General features: G+C 39.7%; 2 protein-coding genes across 2 annotated transcripts; both read left to right on the top strand.

Annotated features, from left to right (window-relative positions):
• The first annotated feature begins 971 nt into the window (after nucleotides 1-971).
• On the top strand, nucleotides 972-6,474 carry LOC110995937 (mediator of RNA polymerase II transcription subunit 16). Its single transcript, XM_022263363.2, has 20 exons — nucleotides 972-1,322; nucleotides 1,458-1,635; nucleotides 1,703-1,835; nucleotides 2,113-2,242; nucleotides 2,320-2,459; nucleotides 2,714-2,860; nucleotides 2,939-3,055; nucleotides 3,177-3,244; nucleotides 3,319-3,459; nucleotides 3,525-3,617; nucleotides 3,689-3,809; nucleotides 3,891-4,008; nucleotides 4,087-4,173; nucleotides 4,258-4,441; nucleotides 4,530-4,684; nucleotides 5,574-5,743; nucleotides 5,829-5,929; nucleotides 6,006-6,106; nucleotides 6,174-6,317; nucleotides 6,389-6,474. Exons 1-20 carry the CDS (start codon nucleotides 1,261-1,263, stop codon nucleotides 6,423-6,425), a joined length of 2,427 nt encoding a protein of 808 aa, XP_022119055.2. The 5' UTR covers nucleotides 972-1,260; the 3' UTR covers nucleotides 6,426-6,474.
• Nucleotides 6,475-7,293: 819 nt separating this feature from the next.
• Nucleotides 7,294-14,415, top strand: LOC110995921 (splicing factor 3B subunit 4). Its single transcript, XM_022263331.2, has 5 exons — nucleotides 7,294-7,461; nucleotides 11,541-11,633; nucleotides 11,709-11,977; nucleotides 12,061-12,179; nucleotides 12,261-14,415. Exons 1-5 carry the CDS (start codon nucleotides 7,446-7,448, stop codon nucleotides 12,268-12,270), a joined length of 507 nt encoding a protein of 168 aa, XP_022119023.1. The 5' UTR covers nucleotides 7,294-7,445; the 3' UTR covers nucleotides 12,271-14,415.
• The last annotated feature ends 3,775 nt before the right edge of the window (nucleotides 14,416-18,190 follow it).

Raw genomic sequence — 18,190 nt, 5'->3', positions numbered from 1 at the left:
GGAGCTCTATTGTTTACGTCTAACCGTCTCACAGTTAACTTATAAATTTATTTCTTTTAGGATTCTAATATCGGACAATAATATATTTTTACACCTCGGATAACATTAAAGGAATATGACTCCAAGGAACAAATGGAGAGAGTTTCATAGGCTGTAAACGTCAAAACTAGGTATTATTTTCTGCAGCTGGGTATTACTGCGTTACTTGTAGGGATGGGATTATTTATTTATTATTACTTGAAGTTTGAAACGATTTGGTAATAGATGGACGACTTGTTTTTTCACCTAATTTACTCGGTCAATTGTAAATATATAATAAAAGTTGACATGAAATTACAACATTGAAATATTTCGTATTATGAAATATATTTCAAATTAAAATCGGTTGAACTCACATCTGAAAATGCAGGAGAAATTTTATTATTCTATGAAATTTAATTCTTTCTAATTAAAATTATACACGTTTTATAATTGATTGACGATAATTCACATTAAAGATTTAAAAATAGCAGGAAAATTTAGCTACTTCGTACTCGGTACTCTTAAGCAGTCAAGAAACAAGCGAAAGTAAAAACTTCAATTAATAATCCAGATAGAGGAACGAACAACGCAAAATTTTGGTCATGACGCCTGTCTAAGGCACATTTAAAAGAAACATTTCCTTAAAATTAAAGAAGAAATTGAAAGAAGAAACGGTGATGATTCCAATTTTGCTTTATAAATATATGCGGCGGCGGATGTTTAGTAATTTACGTAGTATCCAAAGACCAAATCGCGAACCGATTCGAAAGGTTGAATCCCTATTATACGAATAGTTTGGATTAGATTACTAATATATTCGGAAATAGATTACATCGACACCCCTACTATTATAACTTGCCAACGTAAATTACTAATTTTACAAATTATATCTTTAGATATTGTTTAGTACAGAATCGGAATCTGTGGTTAGGTTATCAACTTGTCAGTTGATAACTCAGGGTTCAGGCGACAGATGCTTTTAAAAAATAAAAATACTAAAGCTGAACTCTTACTTCTAGTTTATTTTGTCAATTTACAGTTATACTTTGTGAGATTTATGACTGAAAATTCTAATATTCTTGCTCTTGTAAAATTGAAAAAAATAATACCAATGGATGTAATTAAAAAGTAAAAACTTAGAAATATGACTTTATAACTGTGTTAAAAAAATATTAATTTAGCTAAACTAAATTATGAACACGGTTTGGTAAAACTCAACTTGCTAGAAAAATTCTCAAAATGGATTTAATCTATTCAATGAGACGTAAACCTTTGAAATGTGAGCCACCTAATTTAGATGGGTAAGTAGTAAACAAAGTATACAAATTTTTTGTATGTATAAATAATAGTATAATAAGTATGTAAATAATGTTTTTGGAATACCTATATATTGTATATAAAAACAGTTCTAAAAATAAATATTTCTACAATTTCAGCACTACAGACCCAGAAGCAGTGCGTCCAATTTGTACAATATCAGTGTGTAACATCATAGCATTCACATCATTTACTGAGCTCTCCGATGCAGATGGAGACACCTGGGGAGGGCATGTGTATGTATGTGATATTATCACACCATGGAATAGCTACAAAGTTACAAGTACTACACATCCTGTAAGTATATCCCACATTTGTATGGTATAATTGATCAATGTAACTAAAGAGTTCTCTTGCTGTTTAGGTTTCTACTCTTGAGTGGGATGGAGAAGGCAAGCAGTTGCTAGTTGCTACTACAGTAGGAGATGTATCTGTATATGGACAAAAGGATTATTTATTAAATGAATGGAGTTGTTTGTATACTGGCAATTTTCCAGGTAATCCAAATAGAAATATTACAACATTTATATTATAATATACAATACAATATATTACAATAATAGGTAATATTGATTGACAAAGTGTTTTGACAAAAATACAATATAAATGTTTTGAAAGCTTAGGTAAAGCTTAAAGTACATTGAATTAATTATGATACTATAAACATGAGTTGACATATGGGAGCAATTCACATCCAGTGGGATAGAGACTTAATCAGCAACAATTTAATGAGATGGTAAAATTGTACTTAGAAAGACATCTTTTATTTTGCAGGCGAGAGGGTGATTAAGGCGATATTCTTCCACAATGGACGTAGAGTTTTGGTATCAGACAAAAAAGCTGAAGTGCCTATGACGGAGAGATTTCAATTGTCGAGGAGCTGCCCCACACTCAAAGGATTCGGGTAAATCTAAATTATTTTTATTATTTATTCAATTATTTTTCTATTCAATTTGATAACGGTTTGTATTGATACGCCAGTGGAGCGGGCAGCGATGGCGTGTGCGTAGTGACGGGGTCGGGCCTGGTGGGAGCGGTTTCGGGTTGTTCGTCGAAGTCTGCCGTGGTTCCGCTTCGTCCCGCTCGGGACCGTGTCACCGCCGCAGCTTTCGCTCACAAAAGTCAGTATTGTAGGGCCTATTATATTAAATTTGCGAAACAAAATTCACTTTTGTTGTGAAAGATTATGTAGCGGCGAAGACAAAGAAAAGTAGGCCGAGGGGCAAGTGGAATGCGGCGTAAAAATATGGAAACATCACTCACCTATAGTCCTTAGTCTCTTAACTTGAGTTCGGGAGAAGACCAAAAATAAAACTGTGAGTAAAGAGTTTCCCCTTAAAGGAGACAAATATGCATCACGTGGTAATATCGGCAGATGGCAAAATCGTAGTGGCCGCCCTGTGCGTGTGCGGCGGACGGGCGTCTGTGCGGGCGGGCGCCCTTTCGCTGAGCCTGCCTTTGGCTTTGCAACTCACGCCGCTGCCCACGCTCTATCTGCCGGATGACACGCCGCAGCTGCCCGGTCAGTGTCTTTTTAGCTCAAATATGATATCTGGGATTTTAATTAATTATACCGTAACATATTTACATGTTCCCTTAGTTTGCCTGAGTTGGAAATTGTCAGAGGAAGTGGACAGTCTGTTCGTGGGTAGCACCACGGTGACTCTCTGGAAGCTCACGGAACGAGCTTATCCCGTACATAAACTACTGGCCAAAGGTGACGAATGAAATGTTTGCTTTAGATTTTTTATTATATATTAATTAACTACTTTTTTTATTTTTCGAGTTTCTCTTTTTTGTACCTCGCGTTCCAAAAATAATTCGTTCGTCTCCTTCAGGTTCCGTCCAAGGGAACACTACTCCTGGGGGAGGACCGAAGTCGGCTTCGGAGTGCTTCGCCACCCTCGTGAGTGCATTTTTCATACCTTCGAACTGCAATCTCTGTCTCAAATGTGAACAGCATAAACGTTACTTCGGCAGAGCTGGCAGGCGACGGGAGCGTGGCAGGTGGAGGGCGGCGAGGCGGCGGCGGGCGTGGCGTGCGGCGGACCTCAGGCCGCCTCGCCGGCCGCCCTCGTCACGCCCGGGTCCCTGCATCTCATCGGGGACTCGCACCACTACGTAAGCACTACGTAACTGAAGCTAAAGTAGCTCTCGATGTGAAACTGAACTCTCAATATGTGCAGCTGTGTTCGCGGCCGGTGGTGACCAGCAGTGAGGTGTCTCCGCCGTCTTCTTCTCCGCCCAAGAAGACAAAATATGGGCCGGGCCTCTTACCGGTTAGTTAGTGTGTGTGTATATGTTGAGTAAATGTCACGTATCGAATAAAAACATCGATGATTACCTGCAGAGTGGCGCCAGATGCGGCCGCGCGTGCGGCGTCAGCGTGTCGTGGTCGGGGAGTGCGGTCGTGGTGGTCGACACGCACTCGCAGCTTCACCTCTACAAACACACGCCGGCGCACGAGCACGGTACTCGGATCCGTTCATTTCTCTTTCCCAAAGCGAACTCGGCTCGGATCGGACGAATTGTCAGTGTGACGTCATTTTCAGCCAGCCAAGTGGTCTCTCAGACGTGCGCGCTGCTGGAGTACGCCACGGTGAGCGGACTCGACTGCGTGGACGCGCTGATGGGACTCAAGCCCAACATCCTCGAGGCGCTCTACGAGAGGTGCCCGTCTCGTCATTCGCTGATGATGAAATGATATTGTCGTTTCGTCTTGTCACACGATTTTAAATGAAATTACAGACTGACGGAGAACTTCCAGCGACAGCCCGCCTCGTTCCAACAGCACTACTACTACGCCTGGATCCGCCTGAGAATGCTGCTGTGCAGGTACGCCCGGAGACGCCATTAGAGCGGTGCGAGAGGACGAGCGACGATTGACGATGATGATGTAACGATCGTGTTGCTTTACAGCATGATCCCGAGCGGACAGGCGAGCGCGTCCAACTTGACGTCGGTGCTGATGAGCGGAGCCACGAGCGCCGCCCTGGCGTGCGCCCTTCGCCCGCCCGCCCCCCGCCCCGACGACAAGGACTCGCCCTTGCACGCGCTGGCCGCCCTGGCCGGCCTCTTCGACGACCAACCCGACCACGATAAGGTGCTCTCGAGAGATTCGACGCTTCCGAGCGGTGGTCGTCTGTGCGAATCGGAATAGGCTTCGTCAATTGGCTTATTGCGCTTTCCAGAACCTCTTGACGCTCGAAGCTAAGGCCGAGGCGCTCGGAGAGACGGCTCTGTCGGCGCTGCAGCCGCTGCAGGCTCTGCGGCGTCCGCTTCGGCGGGCTGTGCACACGGCGCTCACGGCGCTGGCGGCGCTGCAGACCTCCACTCCCCATCACGGGTGAGACCAAATCCTCTGACACGACTATCAATCAATCGAAATATCTTTATTATATCTTTATGTAAACACTAGGGACGCTTGTGAACGTCAAAAATTTACATTCACTACCAATTCGCAAGTCAAGGGCGTAGAACGGGTAAGAAGAACTGGCAAGAAACGTTCCGTTTGAACTGGAGAAAATCAATCCCAATGATTAGATTTATTTAAGTATTCGTCACATTTATAAAAGGCTTTATTAATTAATTTACTTTTAACGAGGGCTTTGAATTTATTTAGTGACAGTTCTCTAATTTCGCTCGGGAGTTTGTTGTAAAAACGAATACAATTTCCATATAAGGAGTGGTTTATCTTCTGGAGCCTGGTTGGTCGCACACTCAAATTAGTTTTATTACGCGTATTATACTGGTGAAAGTCACCATTTGTTTTAAAATTGTTTAAGTTTTTATGTACATACAACAAGACTTCAAGAATAATATATTGACCGGATAATGTCATAATATTAAGTTCCTTAAATCTATTCCGTACCGACTCCCTCGGGGAAACACAACAAATACCCCGAACAGCCCGCTTCTGCGACACAAATATGGATTGAACCTCTGCAGCAGCACCCCAGAGTAGAACACTGTAGGACATAATGCTGTGAAAGTAGCTATGGTACACAATTTTAGCCGTATCCTTATTAGTAAGCTGTCGGATTTTCTTTACTGCATATGCTGCACAGCTCAGCCTATTCGAAAGAGTCTCTATGTGTGGGCCCCACCCACTGGAGTTTACTATCTATTGTAGGAATTTTGTACAGTACAGTATTGCCTAGGAAAGCAGTTTTATAGATAGATATCGCGAAACGCCCCGATGCTTCGATTCAATTAATGAATCGTGACATCCGCAGGTACGAGGTGTGGGCCGACCCGTCGGCCCTGGGCGTCCTGCGCAAGCTGCTGGTGGTGTCCCGCTGCAGCGCCCGAAGCACCTGGGGCGGGGTAGAGGCCGGAGCCGGGCTGCAGTCGGCCCTGGCGCGCCTCGCCGCTTCGCCCCACAACGTCAAACCGGACCTGCTGGGTGACTCTCTTTAGACCTCTGTCCACGAATACTCGCCCCGGAGCGAAGCACGAGACGATGATGAAAACGTGTGCATCTGTTGCAGAGGAATGTCTGACCCTGTGCGTGCAAAACACGTCCCGGGTGTGGGACGTCTCGCCCCGCTGCGGAATCGTCGCTCCCCATTGCAGGCCCACGCCCCATTACGTGAGTGCGCCCGTCCGTCATCGTATTCTGGTACTCAACAAATATTTCGAATGTTAACGAGCATCCGGTTGAACAGTTGGAGTACGGCGTGGAGCCCGAATCCCTCCGGTACGTCCCCGAGCCGCCTCCTCACGCGGTTTCGGAGCTGACCCCGTCGTTCGGAATGGACGCCATAAGGTACCGATTTCGGCACTCGTCTTTAGACCTCGACCTTCCGCATCTACAGACGACGGCATACCCGCAGGTACATGTACTTGGGCGGCGGCGACAAAGGCGGCGGCAGATGGCGCGAGTGCGGGCGTTGCGGCGCGCGAGTCCTGTCCGCCTCTCTCTGCGCCAGACATCCGCTTCAGCGGGCCTACGACGGACGCTTCGTCGGCGCCTGCAGGTCGGTATTCCTTCGCTCCGATATGATACAATTCATATTTCAGGCTTTTAATTTCTTCTTTATTGTTTTAGATGCGGAGGGAAATGGAGTCTCGTGTCCAACTTCTAGAATTCAACAAATAAATTAACTGTACATAGACAATAAATATTTCTTTCTACTCCTTTTTTATTTACTTCATCGGGACAAACACTATTAAATTAGTGTCATTCCTATATTTGGATACAAAGTGTCACAATAACAAAAATTTATAAGAAATAAGAAATTTATACTTAATTCTACAAAATTCTACTTAGGACTGAGGGTAGAGAACCGCGATACGTCAAACTCTTCCCATTATGGAAGCGATATAAGCTAGTGATTGGAGCATTTACGCTGTTTGTTCGATGACGTGGGATCTGCGATTGAATAAACGACATAACAATTTACTCTTTCATTAGTTCACATCAGCTCTACCGTTAACAAAATAGTTCCTTCGGGGTGATAATTGTATACCTATGCGGAAACCAATTTAACTGTATTTGGACCTCCCGGCAACTTTTAATTTCCCGAGAAACTCGTTCATAGCTCAGTTAGGAACCGATCGCATATCTGAATCTCCTTAGCTCAAGTCAAAAACCAACTATTCGAGTCACCCAAGACGAAGCAAAGATCCACAATAAAATGCCTAGTTAAAGGTTGATGTATTCGGCTTAGTGAAAAAAATATTCTTAGTAGCCGCATAATAACATTCTACGAGTCACCTTATTTACAATGCACTAGATTAAATAAATCCCTGGGTTAAAAGATAAATATAAATTGTTATATACGAGCGGTTTTTTTCTGGTGAAATTTCAAAGTGAAAACATAGATAAAAAAATTTCTGATACCCTATAGATTCTCAAAGTGACTGTATTCTGTAAGCTATAATTTAAATGACATCACTGACATTAGCAATTGACAATATTTCGATTTCTCTTTACCTCACCCCTCGATCCTCATACCTCAGACCACTTCATCAGTTTTATTTCGTGAATTGAAGGAGTTTATTGCGACTGCAATTTTTTGTAACCGTCGCGAAATTGATCAAAATATCGAACATTGTTCAATTCTTTTAGCATTTTCTTAGTAAAATTATTATTATAGTCTAATATGGCAGACAAGAAAGGTATTTATACAAATTCTTTTAAATTTCTTTGTTCTTTATAATAATTAATCTGAAGGTTAACATATGTAACGTCGTATAACTAAAATTTTTATGCTATAATCTAAGCGATAGAGTTTTTGTATATGATGTCTGTAATTTATGTGATTGATATATTTAAACAATCGTTTTAATATATACAATTGAACCAGAAGAGTACTATTGTGCTGCGATCAATAACTCAAATCCAAGATGGAAGACAACGAATAGGCGGGATGACCAACTTACGTTATCGATTCTTCTCTTTTAAATCTACACCTCTCGAAGAATTTATATATAACGTGCATATTTAAATAACTAAAACCATTTTAAGTGTATTACGAACCTAAATTAAAACATTCGCATTTAATATTAATAAAAATGACAAAAGTACAATATTATATGTACAATTTTGTCGGTTTGCTGTAGCATTAGAAGAGAAAAGATTTTGTTACATTGTCATATTGCAAATTATGCATGAATCAAATTAGTATGCAACATTGTTACATATGTCAGCCCCCGCAATCGATTTTTTGACATAGGCAAAGGCTTAGTGTCATACAGCCTGCCGCTTTTGAGATAATAATAATGAATTGTCCATGCCCTGTCCTATCCCAGCCGCCCCCTCCTCTCCACAGGTGCATCTCGGGTCTACGGAGTCAGCTGTCACCAGACGACTAGTCAATATCATGTAATAACACAAAATAGAATTTTATTTTTTTTTCTTTCTTTGGAGACCTAGAAAAAATAATATATGATATGTGCGTATCGGCGTGTGGACGATCGTATGTGTTAATTCTTAATAATGTAATTTACAACTTGATTGCTATAGGATTTTACATCATATTTTATGTTTATGTAATCAATGCCAACACCTCAACATTTCAGTAGGATCAGTCTGAATATTTTCTCAAATTAAATGTGATAAAGCAATAACACCATTGTTCAACTGATTACTCATGCTGAAATGTCTCAGACAGCATGCATAAAATATTTAAATGCATTCAATGACCTTACACTGGGTCTTGTATATTACAAAAACCAGTTTTTAAACCAGCAAATAATATAGAAATCAAGTTTGTTTTGGTTGGAGCTTTTTATAATAGCTTCACTTTTCTTCTAACATCTTGCATTTATTAAAAAATAAACATTTTTACTACAAAAGAAAAATGTGAATTGTTTTATACAGCTCCAGGCAATTTAGATTAATTGGTAAAAAACAAGTTGTTAAGAAAAGAACTTTGATATCCCTAAAACAACACAATAGTATTAAATGAAACTTTATAATACATAATTATTGTACATTGTTATGGTTCTCAAAGTTCTTACATTTGATTGATCAGATGTCTTTTTTTCATGTTTTATTATAATTAATTTCTTTACAGCTTCTTTTTTAACCTTTTTTTAATCACTTATTTGCTAAACTCATCCTTTAAATTAAAATCCTTTCCACATTGTTGTGTCAAAGTATGCAAATCCGTTAGATCCTAATTTTGGAATTTAAAGGGTGTGTCATTCAATGTTGATGTTTGTTTGCTAGAATTTTTGCACCTTTCTCAACATAGAGGCAATCCTAGACATTTTTATTTTTCTGTACTTTTGTTTTGTAGCCGTTGCCTCTCTGTTTAAGCATTCTCATTGTTTGTGTGTAATGAGGATGTCTTATCGTTTTAGAACATGCTAATTTAAAATTATTAATATATCAAAGCTTGTCATGTGATTTTTTTAGTGAAATATTACCAAGTTTAATTTAAGATAAACGCAAATTTCTGAGAAATCACATTTCTAAGCATTTATTCAGTCTCAAGTTTCTGTTAATTCAGAATCTTGTGCCTCTAAATTAGCAGATGTAAGTTGAGTTTCACTAACAAAGGAAACAAATCAGTGCCTGGTTTTTGTCATTGAATTGTTTTTTAGTCTACAATCATTAATGATCATTATTTAACTTTAACAATTTACTGAACGACCAATGTGCACCAGACAATAATTGCATTAATGATATTTGTAGACCAAGTAGGGTGATGGCGAAAATGTTGCAAATTATTTGCGACTTTTCAATATAAGCAAATCAATAACAATTAAGGATCGCATGTTGCTCGTTAATCGAAACTCAAAAGTAATTGACAGTAACACACGGTTCTATTGCCTTTTTAATTTCTTTTCTTTCTTACATTTTGAATTAAAAAGGTAAATAATATTAGGCATAATATGACGTTAGTGTGTGACTAGTACATAAGGTCCAACGGGAGCATGTTGATTCGCGTTTCGGTGGAATGTTTATTTTATTTGATCCGATACACCTGAATGAAGAAACGTCATGTCGTACCACCGCGACGGGAACAGCAGCGGCGAACGTCTTAATAATTGCCTTAAGTATTATTGCATGCACAGCTTTACGAAGGACAGGGAAGTATGCCTTTCTCAGTCAACATTACTAACTTGAAATGTCTCTTAGGCATCCCATTCCACAGGGTTCCTGATTAATTAATTTACGTGCAATTAATTGACTCATGATACAACGTAAATATTTTAAACAGACTTGTAGTGGGACGGAATAAGTTGTATTCTATGTATAGTTAAGGGCTTTTACCAGGATTTTTATTTTAACCAACTTTTGCTGTTTGAACGCAGCCTTTGGTTTCGCAATCTGCGAATTGTTTGTTTTGCAGTTTATTTTTTTTTTTAATACATTAGCGTAAGACTTGCATGGTTCTAAGAACTTTATTACAAATAGATTTTGTTCACCGCATGATTCTATGTCCTTCTGCGCATCATATCGATATTTATTTTTCACGTGTCGCTTTTTTGCATTCGCTTTTTAGATATTTAAACAGCAAAATGAGTTCAGTATCGTTAATGGGCGAGAGAAATCTTGGTAAACTTGTTTTAGCTAGATAAAATATAGATAATATTGTTTTAAAGGAATGTTCACGAATTGTGCTCACCGTTGGGGCGCCACTTTGAGTCCTGTCTGTTATTAATCGCTACATTCCTGCAAAGTTGAACTCTGATTTGACTTCCTCTCATGACACAGCCTTACAGGGATGTGGGCTCCATATATACGAGCTTTTAATCATTTGGTTAATTCGTGAAATTAGAAGCTTTTGTATATGATGAAAGCACTTCGCCCGTGACCCGGCACGGACGAAGCCGCCCGTATTGGGACACTGGCGATCCTAGATCTGTTAAATAATTTATAACTAATGTTTTCCCCGTACGGTTCATGATCGTGTGATGATTGTTTTGTTAAAGCGGTTTCTTTACCATGGTCACACTCGCACCTCGCATTTACGAACCTGTTGATAGTAATTGAATGGGTTACGCGGGGCGAATGTGATCATAGGACCTAGGAATGCATTGTAAATAACAGCGGTAGGTCGAACCTATCGAATATCTGTGACCTAGTTTCGCTCCGGAGCTGAGGTCGGCCTCTGGATTTTTTCAAAGACTGGAAAAATCCAAGGTCTGTTTGTAACGCGTTGTATGGACATCGCTTGATCGTTAACACTGACGCTAGTGAGCCGCGCTGTAGTGTTGCAAATGTTATATTTTTGTAGATTGTGAATATAGCAACACTCGTGGCACGTCACTACGTCACGCGTGAATGCTCGGGCTTGGGTTGTGGCGCGCTTTTGCGCGATTCTGTCCGATAGATGGCGTCGCCCTGACCGGTACATTTTCGAAACATTCAGTTCAGGCCTCTTCGACTACGATTTTGACGGGGGTACTGCGTGACTAATTAATAATTATAATATACTTAGTCTTATTTTTTCCACTTAATCACAAGTCAACAATATTCACTCAAAGCAATTATTGTTTAGTCCTATGTAGCACTCTCGCAACACGGCGAGGCCAAACTCTGTCGTTGTCTTGGCATTTTTCGTGTAGATTTCGTGTTGCTATACTTCCGTTTTCGATTCGTTCAATTTTCTCGGGTATGTCATTAATATAGTGAAATTGCACGAATCGAAAGCGGCGAGTACCCCGGTCAAAGTCGAATCGTCAGAGCGACGTCCCTCGGGCTGGGCGTAGTCGGCCGTGAATGACGTGAGAGGTTGTTGCAGTGACACCTCCCCTCGGAGCCTACCCGCAGCCGCAGCCCCCGCAAGGACCCTTTCTGCCCGCGCCGCCGCATCAGGCAGCCCCGCAGTATGGAGGTACTCGAGTGGCAATTCTAATTCAGTCTTTGAAATAGATTTTCTCTTCGTTCTTTTATGACCTGACGTGTTTAGTGGCGGGCGGATCGCCGTACGGAGTAGCCTTCGGCGGGGCGGGAGCGGGTGCCGGCGGCGTGTACGCTCCGCCGCCCTACGAGCAGCTTCAGCACCACCAGGGCATCCCGGGGTTGGGCCAGCAACTGCCCGTTTACTCGGGCGCAGCGGCCATGTACGCGGCCGCCGCCGCCGGTTACCCGGGCTACATCGGCTACCCCGTGCAGTACTACCCCTACTATCCCATGCAGCCCTCAATTCAGCCGCTTAGACCGACCATCATGATACCGGTGAGACGCCAGATAATATCTGAAGTCAAGTCATAGACACTGCCATATTGAGAGTATCCTTTTATCACGAACGCCATTTCCAGAACGGGTTCGAGGCTGGAGGCCGCTTCGAGGGCTTGGCGCAGACGCTGCTGCCCCCCGCGCCCCCTACCGTCCCACCCTCGCCCGCGCACCTCGCCGCCATTCAGCCCCATCAAGTGCTGTGAGTACACTCATTCGCTTTGAATAATTGAGACCTCGTCCTGACCGATTAATTTTATTTGTGGATGGGCGTTTCCCCTAGATGGCGTTAAGTGAGAGCGCGGCCGGAACCGACGGCGCCGACTCAGCACAATCTCGTATAACTGAAGAAGGACTATTAGCAATAAATAATATTAATTGATCTCCGCCACTTTCGGTCGGTTGTGACTAAATTCTCGTCAGAATCAGACTACTTGCCCGTCATTGACCTAAAACCTGAAGTCTTCGAAACAGTATTTAGCTTTATCTCAAATAACCTTTTTTTCTAGTTTTGTCTAATATCTATACGAAAGAGCTAAGCACTACGACATTTAAAAGAGAGTCCTACTTATACGAGATTTTAATGAAAAGAGTATTATATTTTGAATGAAAAATAATTAAAAACATTTAAGGAATGCGCTTATCGTCGGTTTGATCAGCTTAGCCCGATATTTGACTGTGATGTGTTTTACTTTGCACGTTTATTCGTCACTCGACTCGTAACGCCCTCTGTTAAGATGAATTTATTGAAACGGGTGCACTTGCTGAATTATTTTACATCGAAATCAGACATATTTCGAGTGATGAATAGAACGAGAGATGAGTGAAGTCCGAGTAAAGATAGTATTAAGCGGACTCGTTCCGCTGAAACTAGTTGTAAGCGCGGGTTTGAGTGCTGTTTGTGAATAAAATCTCTTTTGATGTTTTCTTACTTCTCCTATTTACTAAACAAAAGTTATTTTTTGTAAATACTTTGTCACCTGTGATCCGGAATACTATTTCTATTTAGACATTAGAGAAACGAACAATGAACACAAAAACCCGCGCAATATTTAGTAATATAAAATGGTAACACTGGTTGTGCGTGACGCGAGCGGTGTGCGAGTGGTAGAATGATATTGTTTCCATCTCGTTTTGTTTAATCATACGTATGTTTCGTTAAAAATGTTGTTTATATTTGTCTGGTAGATATAGTATTGGAGAATATTGTTCGGTCCTTGCCTAAAACTTGCGATAAATGGGGGCCCCATTGATAGACAAAAACCTACTTTATCTGCCATTAATCTCAAGTAATGTAAATGAATAGAATGATCTGGAACAAGTGGGGCTCAGTGGTGTATGGTTGATAAAATTTTGAATCTCAAATGTATTAGGTGATTAGCTGCTGAAGAGCTTCTGAGATATCGGATTTGCCCGATTTCTTTGTTCGACAAATATATAAAATAAAAGTGTTTAGTTTAAAGAAGCAATTCGCCTTCCAAGGCACTGACAAAGTATTGACTTAATTATTTTGACTTGAATGCATTTGAATAGTATTGATGGAACTCGAGCCGAGGAAATTCCATTCCAGTGTTTCTTTAAGTCACAAATGATTTACAAGTTGTGTTTCAAGGAATGTTTACAATATAAAATATATAATTTCCATTATAGTTAACATTCCTTGAATGTGGAATTATTAGTAAAACAATTATTTCACTTACTATTATGAAAGTCTGCAGCATATGCAAAATGTATTAATTTATTTTAAATGGCAAAGTTTTACTGGTCATAAATTAAAATAAATTTGCAATAAAGTAAGTGACAGCTTTTTAATATTTAATTTTTACTCGTGTATTTTATATTGATTTTTGTTGATCATGATTTTTCGTTGAACCCGTTATACTTAAAATGGAAAAGGTATAACTCGTGCGATTTGGGAAAATAAAAATGTGTAGATCTGAGAAATGTTTTTTAAAAAGGCATTCAATATTAACTCCTCACGTTACCACCCATTTCTCTTTCAATTAACGGATGACACGGGAGTATATTAAACGTTCACTTAGAACTTAACCTTAATAATTCGTTATCCGTTCGTTAAACCGAGAATGAGGCAAATATGCATCCCACATTGCCGGGACCATAGTTTAATTCAATGTTCAAAACCCAGGGATTATTTTCTCTTAATTGATGAATTTCTTATATGTTCTATGCATTTCGATTAGTTTATCTACATATAAACTATAAAATTAATCCAGACAGGCAAGAAATCAAAATTATTAAAGAATTAAATAATTTGATATAGACGGATTTGCATGTAGATAAATAATCGAAAGTGAGAAATAGTTAATTTGAAGTGAGTAAGTGAAAGTGGGTTTTGCTCAATCTTGTATCGACTTGAAAGTCACGTGCAATATATAGCATAATTATTATTTTGTTTCCAATAAAATTATAAAAATACACAAGCGTTGTTTTATTGATGCCGCTATTACCCATTCCGATAATTATAAATTCATCATCTTTAACAAGGCAATTAAGACTGAGGGGCCTAACAGTTAAATATAGCGACAGCCTTCGACCGGCTCTGTCAAACAACGGTTCTCAAAGCTACTATGCCTATGCGCTCCCCGAGAAATTATGCGACTGGATCTCCAGGTTTCTGGCCATCGGCGCCGATAATCCGATCATAAACAACCTGTCCGCAAAAAACGCCTTCCGCTTTCCAAAGAGGTAAGCCGGGTTTCCACCGCGAGCGGAACGGTTAATGGGTAAGGACTCGGTCTAACTCGCAAGCGTAAACTGCATACTTGTATTCCCACCAACAAATAGTCGGGCGGAAAGGACTGAGCGAGCAGAAAGAGTTGAAAGGAACTCGCTCAGTTCTAGGGAGCGGAGCGGAGTAATTACGGAGTCCGTTCAACTCGCAGTGACAAATTACATAGTAGCGTTTCCACACAGAAAGTGCTGAGCGGGGCGGATCGAACGAGTAAAAAGTGATTGAAACGAGTCCGCTGTGGCAAGGTCTCGCCCACTAGTTTGAAACGGACTCGCTCGCGGTTTCCATCACCCGAAATTGTTCTCTACTAAGTACTAACCCTGTAATAGTTATTAAATTTTTCATCGTCTAAATCGTAGAATAGCCTATATTCCCCTTTCAATGTTCTTTCTCGAATGTGCTGGCATAACCAAAATCTCCGTCTTGCACGTTTTTTCTATGCTTAAGATAATATGTACTTTTTCTTTCTGTATACATAATCACTGTCTTCATCCCGTGTCACTCGACAACATCGCAAATTCGCAACAAAATACTACCGCACGTTCAAAACTCCAACTGAATTCGCTCTCTGTGTAAACTGATTGTTCATTTTCCATTTCTCATTTTTCGTTCAGCTCGCTCCGCTGATTCCTCTGTCTCATTTTCCTTTTGCAGTGGAAATCAACAGACAAATCTCTTTGTTGGTGGAAATGTAAACCTATTTCATTTAAAAGGCGTCCGTCCCGCCTAACTATTTCCCACTCATTACCCTTTCGCGGTGGAAACCCGGCTGTACTGTTCTCGAGGCCACAGCCAGCATCTGACCACTTGTAATACGGCCGCGGCGTCTTACAATCAAACGACGATCGGTTTCGCGATTATTTGGAGGGAAAGGCTAAATTACCCTCCAAAAAGTTTCGTGTGCTCAGCAAGTCTGTACGGTGCTTCATTCCATCGCTTGCAACTGTATAAAGTCCAAATTCCGCCCCTCATTCGGAGTACTGTTCTCACCTCTGGGCGGGGGCTCCCCGGTACCAGCTCCCTTCACTTGACCGTATTCAAAGAATATCGAACTGTGGTTCGAAACGTCGTCGACCAATTCCTTTCCGAGCGGCTTGGAAATCTTGAATTGAAGATGTGGGAGCATCTTCGATCGAATGTACCACGGAGTGTTCCGAATAAAAACTGCAGCTGATTTTCATCATCGTCCATCGCACCACCGCTGTGGAACCAGTTACCCACTGAAGTATTTCCCACCCAATTCGATTTAGGGTCCTTCAAGAAAAGCCACACAATATATCGCACACCCAGATCAATACTGCACTAAGTCAAAATAAAACTTTTTTGAGTATCGACTAAAAACTGTTGTATCATATAAGATGTAAAGTTATTACTAAGATTTTTTAAATATTCTGTGAATAATCAAATGCTTATCAATATGACATTAGTTAATTATTACTGTAAAAAACTCACATAAAGTGTTTAACCCTTACTTTTCGAGTTAATTCACTGTTGTAAAACTATTGAACCAATAAAATAAAAATTATTTCTATTTACTCCGTTCTTACTGATTGATTCTGAAATAATGCAGTGTAATCCTATCATAATATGTTTGGTCGTAAATATTCAACAAAGAATTATCTGTTTCAATTTCAAGAATGTATTCATAAAACAGTAAATAAAACAATGGAATCTATGAAAATCAGCATGCACTTTTATTATACACTGTGACAATGTGATCAGCTATATTATGTTATATGATAGATAGATATGAAATTTTCAATTCAATGAAGGAAATTACGTTTCCTGTAAGTGCTGTGCTACTCTAAATTCAATGCTGTCTTGTAACTGAGTTGACATAATCAGTAGGAATTAGTATATTTCATTACAAGTGCGGAAAGCCTGTCATTGCAACGAGTTCCGACGAATGTCTACCCGAGCCGAGGCGCAGCCGAAGGTGAGGGTTGACAGTCGGGACAAGTTGCAATGACGGTACCGCACGTGTACTGAACGACTATTTTTAATACAGTTGCGAAAAAATTAAGCAATTTAATTAAACTATTTGCTTTTTTTCTATTCTCTCTACGGAATAAATTCGTTGCACGTAGATATGTAGCGACTTATATGTTTCCGGCAAATTGTTCTCCGAAGCATTTTATGCAATTATACTGCGTTCGGGTGGTATTCATTCAAATAAAATATCGTCGAAATTACTCATTTTGTGCAACAAATAACTCAACTCGAAAGAACATTTTTGGAAAATGGCGCCAACCGCAAAGAATATGAGCAAAGCTTGTTTTTTCTTTTCTTCACCCATTCTGGGTAGGCAAAGGGAACTTGGCCCATACAGCCAATTCTTCAGTAGACTATTTTTATTGAAAGAAAACCAAATATAACTCTGTGAGTTCAATCATTAAATCTGATATTGAAACAAATAGTAGCTTCTTTTTAAAATATTTGCATGAATCATAAAAACTTCTGTGATTTTTTTTAGTAAAAACTTCATGGTTAGTTTTTTCTTTTTAATATTTTTTTTATTGATATGAAATAAAATAAACCTAACCTAACTTATTGAATCCAATTATTAGTAAACTTATTAAAAATACGTATTTGCATTTATTAAAAAATTCTTTTTAATATTTTTTTAATTGATATGAAATGAAAAGAAACCTAACCGAACTTATTGAATACAATTATTATAATATTTAGAAATCATATATCATAAAAACTTCTATGAATCTCTTGAATAAAACCTTCGTGGTTGGTTTTATCTTTTTAATACACATTGTTTTGACAGTTGGCAAAGAAAACGCACGAGTGCGGGAATGGCAAAGAAAAAGCACGAGTGTGTAATAGCCCACTTTCCGAACGCTATACCTCCCTGCAATATGCCACTTTTTGAGCAACTGTATTAAAAAATATATTTTTCAATTAGTTCCATTATATCTCTCTTTTTGTTTTCAGCCAGAGGTTGTTTTTCTGTATATGCTTTAAGATATTGTGGAGATGTGTGTTTTGATCTTTGTAGCGCCTTCGAACACCAACTTTCTTAAAATTAGTCTCACTGTACGATTTTTTATAGAAGAAACTCAGAGGATATTGCTTTTCAACGCGAAGTTGCTTAATGTTAATCCACTTGACTTGGTTATTGTCCTCATCCACATTAAAATTATTGCCCCAAGATTCCTGAAGGGCTTTCAGGTCATAAAAGTTATTGTGTAAAAGTTCTTTTACATGATACGGCTCTCCTGCTTTCTTCGCAGTACGAATTAAAGTAGCATATTGCTGTGGGCAATAAATAGGAACAGATTTTAAGTATCTTTTAATCTGTTTTTCTATTACACTGTGGACGTTGTCCCCTTCGTTTTGAGAATGTTCGCGGATAAAAAATTTATGTGTTATGGAATTAACTCTAAGCATGTTGTTAACTGCGTAAGCATAGAAAGATAGTAAGTATTTGTTTTTTTGTTGCCGAAAGCAAT

Source organism: Pieris rapae, chromosome 15 (genome assembly GCF_905147795.1).
Source record: "Pieris rapae chromosome 15, ilPieRapa1.1, whole genome shotgun sequence".
In the NCBI taxonomy this organism is placed as follows: Eukaryota; Metazoa; Arthropoda; class Insecta; order Lepidoptera; family Pieridae; genus Pieris; species Pieris rapae.
This window is presented reverse-complemented; position numbering and strand designations above follow the sequence as displayed.

Bases quoted from the DNA above. Each gene is read 5' to 3' on its own strand.
- LOC110995937 (XM_022263363.2), top strand. From the start codon at position 1,261: ATGGATTTAATCTATTCAATGAGACGTAAACCTTTGAAATGTGAGCCA. The intron at 3,618-3,688 runs GTTAGTTAGTGT...GATTACCTGCAG, and splicing joins ATGGGCCGGGCCTCTTACCG to AGTGGCGCCAGATGCGGCCG. The intron at 6,107-6,173 runs GTACCGATTTCG...GCATACCCGCAG, and splicing joins TTCGGAATGGACGCCATAAG to GTACATGTACTTGGGCGGCG.
- LOC110995921 (XM_022263331.2), top strand. The intron at 11,634-11,708 runs GTACTCGAGTGG...TGACGTGTTTAG, and splicing joins GGCAGCCCCGCAGTATGGAG to TGGCGGGCGGATCGCCGTAC. The intron at 11,978-12,060 runs GTGAGACGCCAG...CGCCATTTCCAG, and splicing joins GACCGACCATCATGATACCG to AACGGGTTCGAGGCTGGAGG.